Source organism: Ovis canadensis, chromosome 8, assembly GCF_042477335.2.
Source record: "Ovis canadensis isolate MfBH-ARS-UI-01 breed Bighorn chromosome 8, ARS-UI_OviCan_v2, whole genome shotgun sequence".
Taxonomy (NCBI): Eukaryota; Metazoa; Chordata; class Mammalia; order Artiodactyla; family Bovidae; genus Ovis; species Ovis canadensis.
Window position 1 is genome coordinate 15,006,575 of NC_091252.1, and position 11,677 is coordinate 15,018,251.

General features: G+C 45.2%; 1 protein-coding gene across 1 annotated transcript; it reads right to left on the minus strand.

Annotated features, from left to right (window-relative positions):
* Nucleotides 1–5,185: 5,185 nt before the first annotated feature.
* On the minus strand, nt 5,186–11,126 carry HTR1B (5-hydroxytryptamine receptor 1B). The gene has a single exon (XM_069598947.1). The coding sequence runs from the start codon at nt 9,391–9,393 to the stop codon at nt 8,182–8,184; it is 1,212 nt and encodes a 403-aa protein (XP_069455048.1). The 5' UTR covers nt 9,394–11,126; the 3' UTR covers nt 5,186–8,181.
* Between the last annotated feature and the right edge of the window lie 551 nt (nt 11,127–11,677).

Below are 11,677 nucleotides of genomic sequence, written 5' to 3' on the forward strand. Positions count from 1 at the left end.
TTTTCCAGGCAAGAATACTGGAGTGGGCTGCCGTTGCCTTCTCCGGTAGCTACTTGATGAAAGCTATTTTTTTTAAAATATTTAGTCTAAGTGTTTCGGTTTTAAGACAGTTTTGTGACTACCAAATTTCTGTCTCCAGGATTTACTGGGCTTTGTTGTTTGTGGTAATGTTTTAGAATTCTGGGGGTGGGAGGAAGGTGGAGATAGAGACAGGAGAGGAAAAGAATGGAAACTCCTGGCAAAGAAGGACTTTACTAATAGTACATCCAATTAAAAAACAGAAAATATAGTATTAATTTAGAAGTTTTATCTATATAATGAGAAAAAACTCTAATACCTGAAAACATTCTCTTACTTGCCTGAATTTACTTTTCACTCAGAAATTTGACTCCATGTAAAAATAGGCATATGTCTCAAGTACCCAAGTTTTTGACATATGTATTTCTCAGTAACTTTCCATGAAAGGGAAATACCTCCTGCCATGCATTACTCATCACAGTCAAAGCATTTATATTTAATACTGCCAAATCCAACAGTTTAAATGTACATTTTTATCCATACCAATTCCCTTGGAAGAAGTCAGGGGGCATGGTGTGTTTCCCGGCTCTGTGTGTGTGTATGTGTGTGTGTGCGTGTGTGTGTGTGTGTGTGTTAACAGATGGAATCCAAGTGGGTTTACTAAGTGAAACAGATTAGGATAAAGGAAATTGTGCTGCCTTCCACATGCTCACAATTGTTGTTTCTTTCTTTTAATTGTTGTTTTATCATTTGCCTTGTATTTTTAACCAATTGTTTTTTTTTTGACAAAAGACAAAGCCCTTATTTGGAAGTGATGTAAAAACAAAGGACTGAATCTGAGAGTCATGCTTTGCTGATTCGGACCCAGAAGTAAGCTGTTTGTTTTAGGACAGACAGGATTTGAAGCATCTGGGAGATAGCATGTGAGAGGAAGTATTTCAAAACTTCTGAAGCTGAGACATGAATACAATGTAAACAAGTCAAGAAAACATAATGCATTGTACTTTAAAAAAATACATTTTCTCATCTGTAAGTTTTACATTGATGTGTGTGTGTGTGTGTGTGTGTGTGCGCATGTGCACACACATATATATATCCATCTTTAGGAAACAATAGATACTCTGTCACTAAGTTCTTGTACTCAAAGTGTGGTCCATTGATGAACATCACTGGTGTTTCCTGACCGCTTGTTGGAAATGCATCATCTCAGGCTGCTCCACAGATGTACTGAATCAGAATCTGTATTTTAACCAAGCCCCCACGTAATTCATATGAGCATTAAATTTGAAGAAGCACAACTGTGAAAGGCCAAATCTACTTGACTTTCCATATTATTCAGGGACCCCCTTCACACCCAAAGATCCTGCATGCGCAAACATGGCTCTAAGAGCCGTGTCTACATATTCTCAGTGGCTCTCACTCTGGGCACACATTAGAATTACCCAGAGAAAATGCTTTAAATAAAACTATCAGGCCTTACTCCAGATAACATAATTTGATTAGTCTGAGACAGGGTCTGAACAAAGTTCTTTTTAAAGCTCTCCTGATAAATGAAATATGGAGCAAAGGGTGAAAACAATTGCATTATCCTGTTCAACCTTTACCTGCAAACATAAAGGTGTGTAAGATTACATTTATAGAGGAACTTGCTCATGGTTGCCAAAAATGCATTTAAACTCATTTTTTCTGATTTCAAACACTAGCTCTTGCATTTTAAATCAACCAAGTGTTAGGGGCTTCAGGCCAACCAGTTCTAAACTCCCCATGTGTGATTATTCCAACATGCTATACTCTGGGAGAAAGCCTCTGAGAAAAAGGAGAAAAGACAGTGGACTCCAGGACGTTAAAGCTGGGCAAGATAGGGTTAAAAAGATGACGAACCACACAAGTGCTTCTCCACAAAAGTAGACCAGCCTAGTGTTGAACTCATTGAGAATATTCAATGAGCCAAGAGTGGGCTGGCAAGTCACAGGGTGATCTGTGAATCTATACTCACTTTCCCAAACTGGATTAGCACATGAGGAGATGCAAGAGATGTGGGTTTGATCCATGGGTCAGGAAGATCCCTTGGTGAAGGAAATGGCAACCCACTCCAGTACTCTTGTCTGAAGAATCCCATGGACAGAAGAGCCTGGCAGGCTACAGTCCATAGGGTTGCAGAGTCAGACACGACTGAGAGTAAGCACAAGCGTGTAAGTGTTACAAGAGACAGTCAGGTGTGTTGACCCAAGTACCCTGGGCACCGCCTCTGGACCAAGTAACCTACCCTTTATGGGTTGCTTTATCACTGTAGCCCATCACCACATTTGTGAGCAAGAGATCTCCTGAAATTTCAATCGGTTATCAGCCCTGGGATTTCTTTGGAAGGAATGATGCTAAAGCTGAAACTCCAGTACTTTGGCCACCTCATGCAAAGAGTTGACTCATTGGAAAAGACTCTGATGCTGGGAGGGATTGGGGGCAGGAGGAGAAGGAGACGACAGAGGATAAGGTGGCTGGATGGCATCACTGACTTGATGGACGTGAGTCTGAGTGAACTCCGGGAGTTGGTGATGGACAGGGAGGCCTGGTGTGCTGCGATTCATGGGGTCGCAAAGAGTCGGACACAACTGAGCGACTGAATTGAACTGATCCCAACGTGAGATGACCAGTCAGAGGCTAATGTGTGGAATGTTCCCACAGTGTCAAGGAGGATGTGAGTCATGCCTTTGTGCATCATTTAAACAAGCCATGTGTAGATTCTTTTAAGCATTTGCCATAAATGGCTCCCTATATCGCCATCTGTTCACTTTAGGTACAAGAAATATTATAAGATCATTCTTGTTAAATAGATTTCCAGTTTGCTGTTTTTAAAAGAGTTTCTGTTTTGTTTTGTTTTTTTTTTTCTTCCTCCTATCTTTGGAAATATGTGCAAACAGGAAGAAGTGGACATTTTCTTTTACACACTATACTAGGAATAGTGTTAAGACAATCTCTCTGTCAGCTGGCCCAATTCTAGGGACTAGGTCTCTCTCAGGGAGTGCTGGAAATCCTAGTTTAATCCTAAGATGTGAATGTTGACTTTGAAAGTCTTATTTAACTGACAGATGTGTGAAATGGCACATAGAAAACTCCCCACTGGGGACGGTGAAAATGTAGAGAGTAACAGTTAAGGAAAATGGCAACGATATAACCTCACTGGCTTTCTCATTATATATGATCAGTTTTCTGACACAGAAATTTATTTTGTGATACGTAAGATTGTACTCATGTTTATATATGCCTGTTTTTAAAGTAAATGCCAAAATTACACAGACTTGAAAGTCTGCCTCCTGGGAAAAACTGACATATAAATACAGCTTATTTCTGTGCAAAAAAAAAAAAAAAAAAAAAGGCAATGTTCTCTGTAAATGGTAGTGTTCTACCTTTGAACTATGGATCTATTAACTTCAAGCCAATGCCATTTTGAACGGAAAAAAGAAAACTATGATGTGAAAAATCATGACAAAAGATAAGTTTAAGTAAGTAAGTAGCTCTATTTTGTATGTAAATCCTTTATATTTTAATCTCTGACTTCACTCGATGGCGCAATAATCAAAGGTCACAACGTTTTAAAACACTAATTTTGTAGCATTTTTTTTTTAGGACAAGTGGAGAATAAGTTTGTAAATATGAAGAAAATCTTTAGTTTTATTATAGGGATCCTCTGCCTGAATTTGCAGCTCTGAAAAAGCTTCTATTTTAAAATAAATGATAAACCCCACCTTCCATGGTTCATGGATCTCCATGTTCACGAAGCCTGGGGAAGCTGATACCTTTTGCAGTGTCCAGGAAGAGGGAGTCCGATTGTGCGTACTGAGCACCTGCGGCCTCCGCACAACTCAGAGGCGCTCTGCCCCCTGGTGGACCGTTCAAGCACAGGTTTTGAGAAAAGATTTGGAGCCATCATTTCTCACATCCTTTTCCTAACAGCCTCTTCTCATCTGAAAACTCAAGTAGATGTCCCACGCTGAAAGCTTTTTTTTTTTTTTTCATTCATTGAGGCCAAAAATTTCCTTTGGTTATAATATAAAAACCCAGGAATGCCTAATCAGTCCATCACAGCTAAAATAAGAACCGTATGAGATCAACCCTTTATCATTGGTTATCATGGCTTTGCACAGGTGAGAAAAAAGCAGAGAAGTGGAAAATGAGATGCTGAGAGAAGACACGAATGTGGTGAGGGCCTTTGGACACTAGAAAACAATTGGAAATCTCTAGACAAGAAAGAAGAAAGAGGGTTTAAAAATCAATGAGAGGATGTGACAGGAAATGAAATATTTTGCAATTTCCTCTTGGACAGGAGAGCCACCGCAAACCATCTCTCCTGCTCTCTTTGGGCCTCTTGGCTGCACGTTGCCAGCCCAGAGGATAAGCTTGAAAAGTTCCAAGCCTCACTTGCTTCTAGTTTAGCCACGTTTTCTTCCATTTGGGCTAGCTTGATTTTCTTCAGTCCAAACTCTCTCAAAAAGCCTTCAAGTTTTTCTCTGCTGCAGGTGTCCTGCATCCACAAAAAGGGCAATGACAAAATAACTGCTAGAGAGGAAGTACCATCTGCTGAGCGATAAAAAGTGTCAGGGATCTTGATAAATGCTCTATGTGTATAGGCTCTAAGCCTTTGCAACAAATTGCAAGTAGGCTGCATTTGAGGAGAATCACACAGCAATAACATGCTCTATTTGCAATTCAAACCTGGAGCTTTCTGATTCAAAAAGCTTTATTTTCTGCCTGTACTCTGATGCATGGTCTCCTCCTCTTAGGTCTCTGCCCGCCCCACCCACCCCCGCCTCTGCCCCAAGCCTGCTTCTAACTCAGCTTCTCCTTTTCTGTTTTCTGTATTTGAAGTACCATGGACTGCCTTGGAATCTCATTCTCTAGCCTGAAGTCTAAACATTCCTTCTAAGAATGCTGATCTGGAAAATTCCAGGGATCATGGAATTGACTTAAACTCTTTGCAGACTATGTCTAATTCCTTTTAAATCCTTCCTACACGTATAAACTAAATCCCACATATTGTGTCCATGCTTGTCAGTCCACCGCAATATCATTAGTCATCATTAGTCTCTCTTGAAGGCTCAAGCTCCTAAAGGCAACCCAGAATCCCATGAAGCAATCTTTCCATAATCATAGAATTACTTCCCAATGCATTGTAGAACACAAAAGGACTTTTATTTCATTATTTTCCTAAATTTCACTTTCAATTACACATTTTTGAAAGGTGGAAAAGGCAATTTGCAGTTACAGTAACTCCATCAAATGCACATACTCTGAGATTTTGCAGCTTGAGTAAATTATAGTCCACTCAGTGTTTCCTGGATCAAGAAGATAAAACTAACATAATAGACAGGAAAAGTGAAGAATATTGTTCTGTAGGAAATTTGTTGAAGTCAATAACCATTCATTCATAGGTACAGTGTCCATTTTTTTAAAAGGAAGCTCTAAAATTCCTAGAAACACAAGACAATATTGGCATTTGGAGATGAGTATACATTCATATATTTTTGTGAAAAATTGTGCAATTCAACAATATGGAAAATGTTGTTTGCTACCACAGCCAATGAAAATATATTTTCATTTCTATGTAAGTTAAATATTTCCATCTCCCATATAATGTTCTGTAAAAAGTCATATGTTTAGTTTATGAAACAATCTATGCTATAGGCAGCAGTAACTGAAAAGAAGCTTAACAGTCTTAACTACATACCCCTGGGATGAATAATACACTTTGCATAACCATGTGCAATGCTGGATGAGGAGTCTAGATTTCTTATAACTATAAGGGTTTGCAAGCTTCTACTTCATACAATATGCTCCCAATCCAGTTGATTCAGCAAAGGAGTCAAGCAAAAATTTAGGTAGGTCATCTATAAATGGCAAACAACCCGTCTAAATTGACCACATTTTGTTAATATGAGGACAAAATCATTGCAGATGCCCTATAAAGAAATCATTTGTAAGTGACTATTGGTTTCAATTAATTTTGCTCTCTCAGGCTCCTAGAAGTTGGCTTAATTGCTTCTTAGGCCGAAGAAAATGCCTAACCAAAAGATAAACAGTAACATAAAAATAAATTATGTGCTCTATGCACAGTCCTCTCGGTAGTAAGCTAGATCTCTCCATAGGAGAAATGTCACACAAAACAAACAGACATTGGGGATACAGCAAAAATATACGATTATCTAATGCCTAAAATTTTCTCTTACTCCAGTGACAGGTGTCAGTGTTGATCAAAATTTTCTTTTATACTTAGTTTACATGTAAACCTTTGAATAGGATATTTTCAAGAGTCATTATGCCAGAGTAAAGGTCTGCACAGCAGGGAAGCAGTGTACTTCAGCTCAATACATCTATTGTCTGACAGTCTGGACTGGGAAGCTTCAAGCAGGGAGTGAATCCATTTTACAAAGACAACTTGCTTCTGCAGACAAAAAGTATCAACTGCAGAAAGCTCTCTAAAGAACAAAGTGAGAATCTTCTTTGGCATAATAAATGTTCCACAGACACGTTTGTTTTCCATGCAGGTAATCCTTTGGGGCTACTCCATTTTATTTAGAGCATGCATTTTTCATCTTTTAGTGTGTAATCTTGCCCTGTACTAGGGAGTCCTCAGAGTGAATTTGAGATAACAACTAAGTATTTTTGAAATTTGAAACAGAGATAAATTTAAAGCACTATTGATATTATATTCATAGAAGTATCAAGTCAATGACAAATTTCCAAGATTCAAAAGCTTGTTAGTTTCTGGGTGCCCAGGAAGTCTGAGGGTTGGTTCCATGAGTCACAAGGAACCAGGTTCAATTTTAGCTTCTCTAAGCTTTTTGAAATCCCTTACTTGTCTTTCTAATAATTTTGTTCCTACTCAGACTTCAATAGCAAGGGGAAAGAAACAAGTTTTTATCTTTAACATGGGTTTTAGGAGTTTTACTATTTTGAAGACTTTTGGAGAAAGGAGCTAGTTCTCTTGGTTACTTTTCATGTTAGCACACAAAGGAATTACAGATGGGAAGGAGAGTGCAAATGACTAGCAGAAAAAAGTCTCATGCATTTAAGATTTTTTTACAAGTCAAAATATACATCCTCCTGTTGACACCCATTCCTTAATTGTATAAGAACTCTTCCTATCTCAGTCAATTCCGTGGCTCACTCGATTGGGATTAAAAATACTTACCTTGCAAATTATATCATCTCATCAGTTTCATCAGTGGCATTAAGAAGAAATATAGCAGCAGCTTGGGCTGAGTCACCCATCATATCCTCCATTTCTGGGGATTTAAATGTGTAAAATGACAGGTACATGAAACTAAGAGGAAAAAGAAAGCAATCTGCAGACTTTGGCACTAGCACACATAACATTTTGTCTGAGTTGTTAGGAGTGTGGTTTGACAATCACTACATACGAATTAAAAAATTATAAAGCTGCAGAAAACAAACAACCCATAGGTGTTGGTTTTCCGTTTAATACCCCCCCATCTCCCATTTTCACCCACCCATCCCATATAGTTTCAATTATAATAAAAATAGAGATCTTAACATCAGAATTTTGCTGTTAACTCTTCAAGGTTTCTCTGCACTATCCAAGCCACACCGGAATCCGCAAGTTTCTCCAACCAAGTTTAAATAAACAAAAAGTGAATGAAGATCGAAGGATGCCAAAGTAACTGTTCTTAAAGGAAGCTGAACACAGAGTTCTCCCCAAAAGACAAGGTGTTAGTGTCTAGTTCAAGTACTGCCAGGTTGTATGCAGCTCTGTCTCAGACAGGCTCCAGACAAGAACTACAAGCACCTCTAGTTCTAGAGGGCCTCATCCATGATACCAAAGCAGTGCAGGGCTCCCTTTTCCATCGTTGGTTTTCTAAAAGTTGCAGCCCCCTTGCAATGCGCTGCTGAAGAGTCAGTGCTGAAACGGGTTTGCAGGGAGGAAGTGAGCCTTCTCCTCAGCCAGGCAGCTCTATCCTTAGTTTGAACAATTCTCCTTTAGAGCTCTCTTAGGGCTGTCCTGGTTTACTCAGGATCCACAGCCCTTGCTCAAAAGAGACAGCCTCGTTCCGACCCAGTAACAGTGAACGAAGAGTCGACCTACCTGTGGAACCAGACACAGCATGGTCCCCTGAAGGGGGCTTAGGCGACTCCACTGTAATTAACAAGTCAGTTCGTGCACTTGAAGCCTATGAGTTTATGGAAAGCTTGTTTGAAGTCCTCGTTGGACATGGTGTAGATGATGGGGTTGATGAGGGAGTTGAGATAGCCCAGCCACGTGAAGAAGTCAAAAATGGCCTGGTGGAACCAGCAGGATGTGCAGATCGGGATGACCAGGGAGATGATGAAGAAGGGCAGCCAACACACGATGAACGCGCCCAAAATGATCCCCAGGGTCTTGGTGGCTTTGCGCTCCCTAGCGGCCATGAGTTTCTTCTTCTCCAGCAGGGCGTCGGAGACGCGCACTTTGACTTGGTTCACGTACACAGGAGACCCGGATTCGCTGGGTACCTCCGGAGCCCGCGAGTTAATCGAGGTGACCGAAGACGTGGACCCGGGGGAGTCGGTAATCAGCTGGGCTCGGGTCAGACGCTTACCGGTTCTGTTGGGCGTCTGTTTCAAAATCCGGGAGCGGGCTTCCACGTAGATGCGGCCATAGAGGGCGATGAGGAGCAGGGTGGGGAAGTAGAAAGCGCCCACCGTGGAGTAGACGGTGTACAGGACGTGGTCGGTGTTCACCACACAGTTCGACATCGCCTCAGCTTTGGCCTGCCGCCAGAAGAAGGGCGGCAGCGAGATGCAGATGGAGAAGACCCACACCAGCGCGATCATGACCGCGGCCCTCTTGGGAGTCCTTTTCGCCGAGTACTCCACGGCGTCCGTAATGGCCCAGTAGCGGTCCAGGGCGATGACACAGAGGTGCAGGATGGAGGCTGTGCAACAGGTGATGTCCGACGACAGCCAAAAGTCGCAGACCACCTGGCCCAGCGTCCAGCGGCCGGTGACCGTGTACATGGTACTGATGGGCATCACCAGGATGGACACGAGCAGGTCGGTGACCGCCAAGGAGGCGATCAGGTAGTTGGCCGGGGTATGCAGCTTCCGCGTCCGGTACACAGTGGCGATCACAAAGGCGTTGGAGAGCGTGGTGGCCAAGGTGAAGAGCGCCAGCAGCAGGACCACGACTACTTTCCAGGGCAGGGCGATGAAGTCCTGGTAAATGTACTCCTCGGCGGCGCTGCAGTTGTGGGAGGGACCAGCCGAAAGGTTGGCTTGAGAAAGCCCAGTCTGGGAACTCGCGGACGGCGGCTGGGGACACTGAGTGGCCACTGCCTCCATGTCTCTCCTCGCCCGTGGCCCAGGAGCGCAGCTCTGGGGCATGGAGCGCACGAAGATGAGGACAGGAGGACCGCGGAGGAGACCGCAGTCTCGTCCACCCCGGGAGATTGTCCGTTCCCTGGAGGGTTCCTTAATTACGCCTCCACCCAGGTTCCCAGATCAAGCGAGAGGTCAAGGGCGAGGCTGGCTGGCTGGCCCGTTCCCCGCACCGCCAGTGCGCGCGGCGCTGCCGCCGCGTCTCTGGCCGCTCCCCGCTAAACCCCGTCTCAGCCTCGGGCTGCCGAGGACTGGTCCAAAGAGCCACACTCCCCTCCGGCTCCCACCCGGGCGTCTAGAAAGTGGAGAGCTTGGTTTGGTTTGGGGAGGGAGCATTGGCAAGGTGGGATCTCTTACCCCAACTGCTCGGGGCTGAGCGTCTCCTAACCCGGGCGCTCCAGGTTCTGCAGACTCGACCCGCAGGAGTTTGCTGGCTGTCGAGACCAGAGCTTGCAGGCCAGCGAGGAGTCCGGGTGTTGCATTCCCGCCCTCCTCCCCAGGCTGGGGCAGTTTCCTGCGGCGGCCGCAGCCGCCCAAGCTGGGTGGAGTGAAATCTGGGCACCGCGCGGCGCCGCGCCTCGCGCCGGAGCTCTGCCCTCCCTTCTTTTTCACGCGCTGGCCGCTCCGGCGAGCTGCCCCGCGGAGACGGGGGTCGCCAGAGGAGGGACTCGGGGGCTCGGGCTGCGGCTGCTCGCACCGCGCGGCTGGAGTGCCACCTCGGTCCCCCGGGCACCGCGCGGAGCCTGGCAGCCGGGCGCACGGGTCTGGGGAACCTGGCGCCCAGGGCTCACGGGGAAGGGGCAGGTGTCTGGGGGGAGCTCGAGGGACGCGCGGACGCCAGTCCAGGAGGACCGTGTGAGTGGCAGAGCAGATGGGCTCCTTTTATAGAGTCCAGGTCCGGTCCGCCAGAGCCGCGCAACTCGTGCAGCTCGGCGAGTGCCGACGCCCGCGCCCCATCACCTTCCCTTTTTTCTCTCTCCCTCCCTCCTATCCTCCCGCCCGGTTCCCTCCCCGCCAAGGAAGCTCCCGCCGGGTCCTACCGCCTTCTTCTCCACTTTCCACCCCCTGGACCCTCTCCCAATCCGAACCACCCCCTGACACCGCCGTTCTGGCTGGAATGGGGGTGAGGGTCTCCTGTGCTTGCCTCTCTCTTCTTCCCAACTTGCTGCCGGCCCCTCCAGTTAGACCCGCACCCTCAGCCGCGGGCACTCGCACCGCCTTACTAGGCTCTTATCAGATCCCTGATGAGACTCCCACCTACGGCAGCAACCCCCCTCCCCTCAACCCCCCCAGGGCCGGCCTAGAGCTAGGTAGAGCCAACCCCAGGCTCTTACCTCTCCGCTCGGGAATTTTATCCATCCTCGCGGGCCACACCCAAATTAGAAGGAGGCGCCAGTAATATCGCCTTAGAAGGAAATGGCCCATCCTGCATTTTATACTTCGGGATTCAAGTCAGAAACCCTCGGTACAATGCAAACTAATTTTTCATATCTGATTGTAGGAATCTGTGCTTTCAGGGTAACCCCACCCCTTTAACTGTGAGTCCAACAGGAAAGCAGAGAGGAGGGAAGGAAGGGAAAAAAACTGCAAAAATGTAAAAGTATCACAAACAGAAGCATACTGTGAAATTAAACCGACCGCTCAACCTTCGCACTCCAGCCGCGTGGCTGTGGTGCCTCTGGAAAACAGTTTGCAGTGCTTCGAAAGGAGGTCATCAAATAAGAAAAAGAAAAAAAAAAAAAAAAGGCTCTGGGAGCAAGACCACCAAGAGCACCAGCACTATCCCTGCGTCTCCTTGGGTTGCAACAAATACATTGGCTTATCAGCCACGTGTGGCGCCAAGAAGTACTAGTGTCTAGATCCCATGACCTGGAGCAGTTGCTTGGTACACCGTCCCTCCTCCAGCCCTCACAGAAACCCAGGTAGAGTAGAAGTACAAGTCCGAGAACATCCAAAGAAAAGCACCAGGAAAAGGCCACCGCATTCTCGGCCGTGGGAGCTGAGTTCTCATGAGCTATAGCGAGTTCCAAGCGCCTAGCTCCGTGTTTGGCAGTTAGAGTGCATTCAATAAAAGCGATCTTATCATTGAACTTCTTGGGATAAATGTTAGCGTATTTTAAAGAGAATTCTTCAATTTGGAGCCGAACATTATCTGGCCCATCTGTTCGGCTTAGTAGAGTCACTGAGATCCTCTGAAATAACTTCTTTTTTTTTTTTCCCCCCAAGGTGATACAGTCCTAATCTAAGTTCCGTTGATTCACCCGTCTCTAAGAAAAACAACCAGACGACA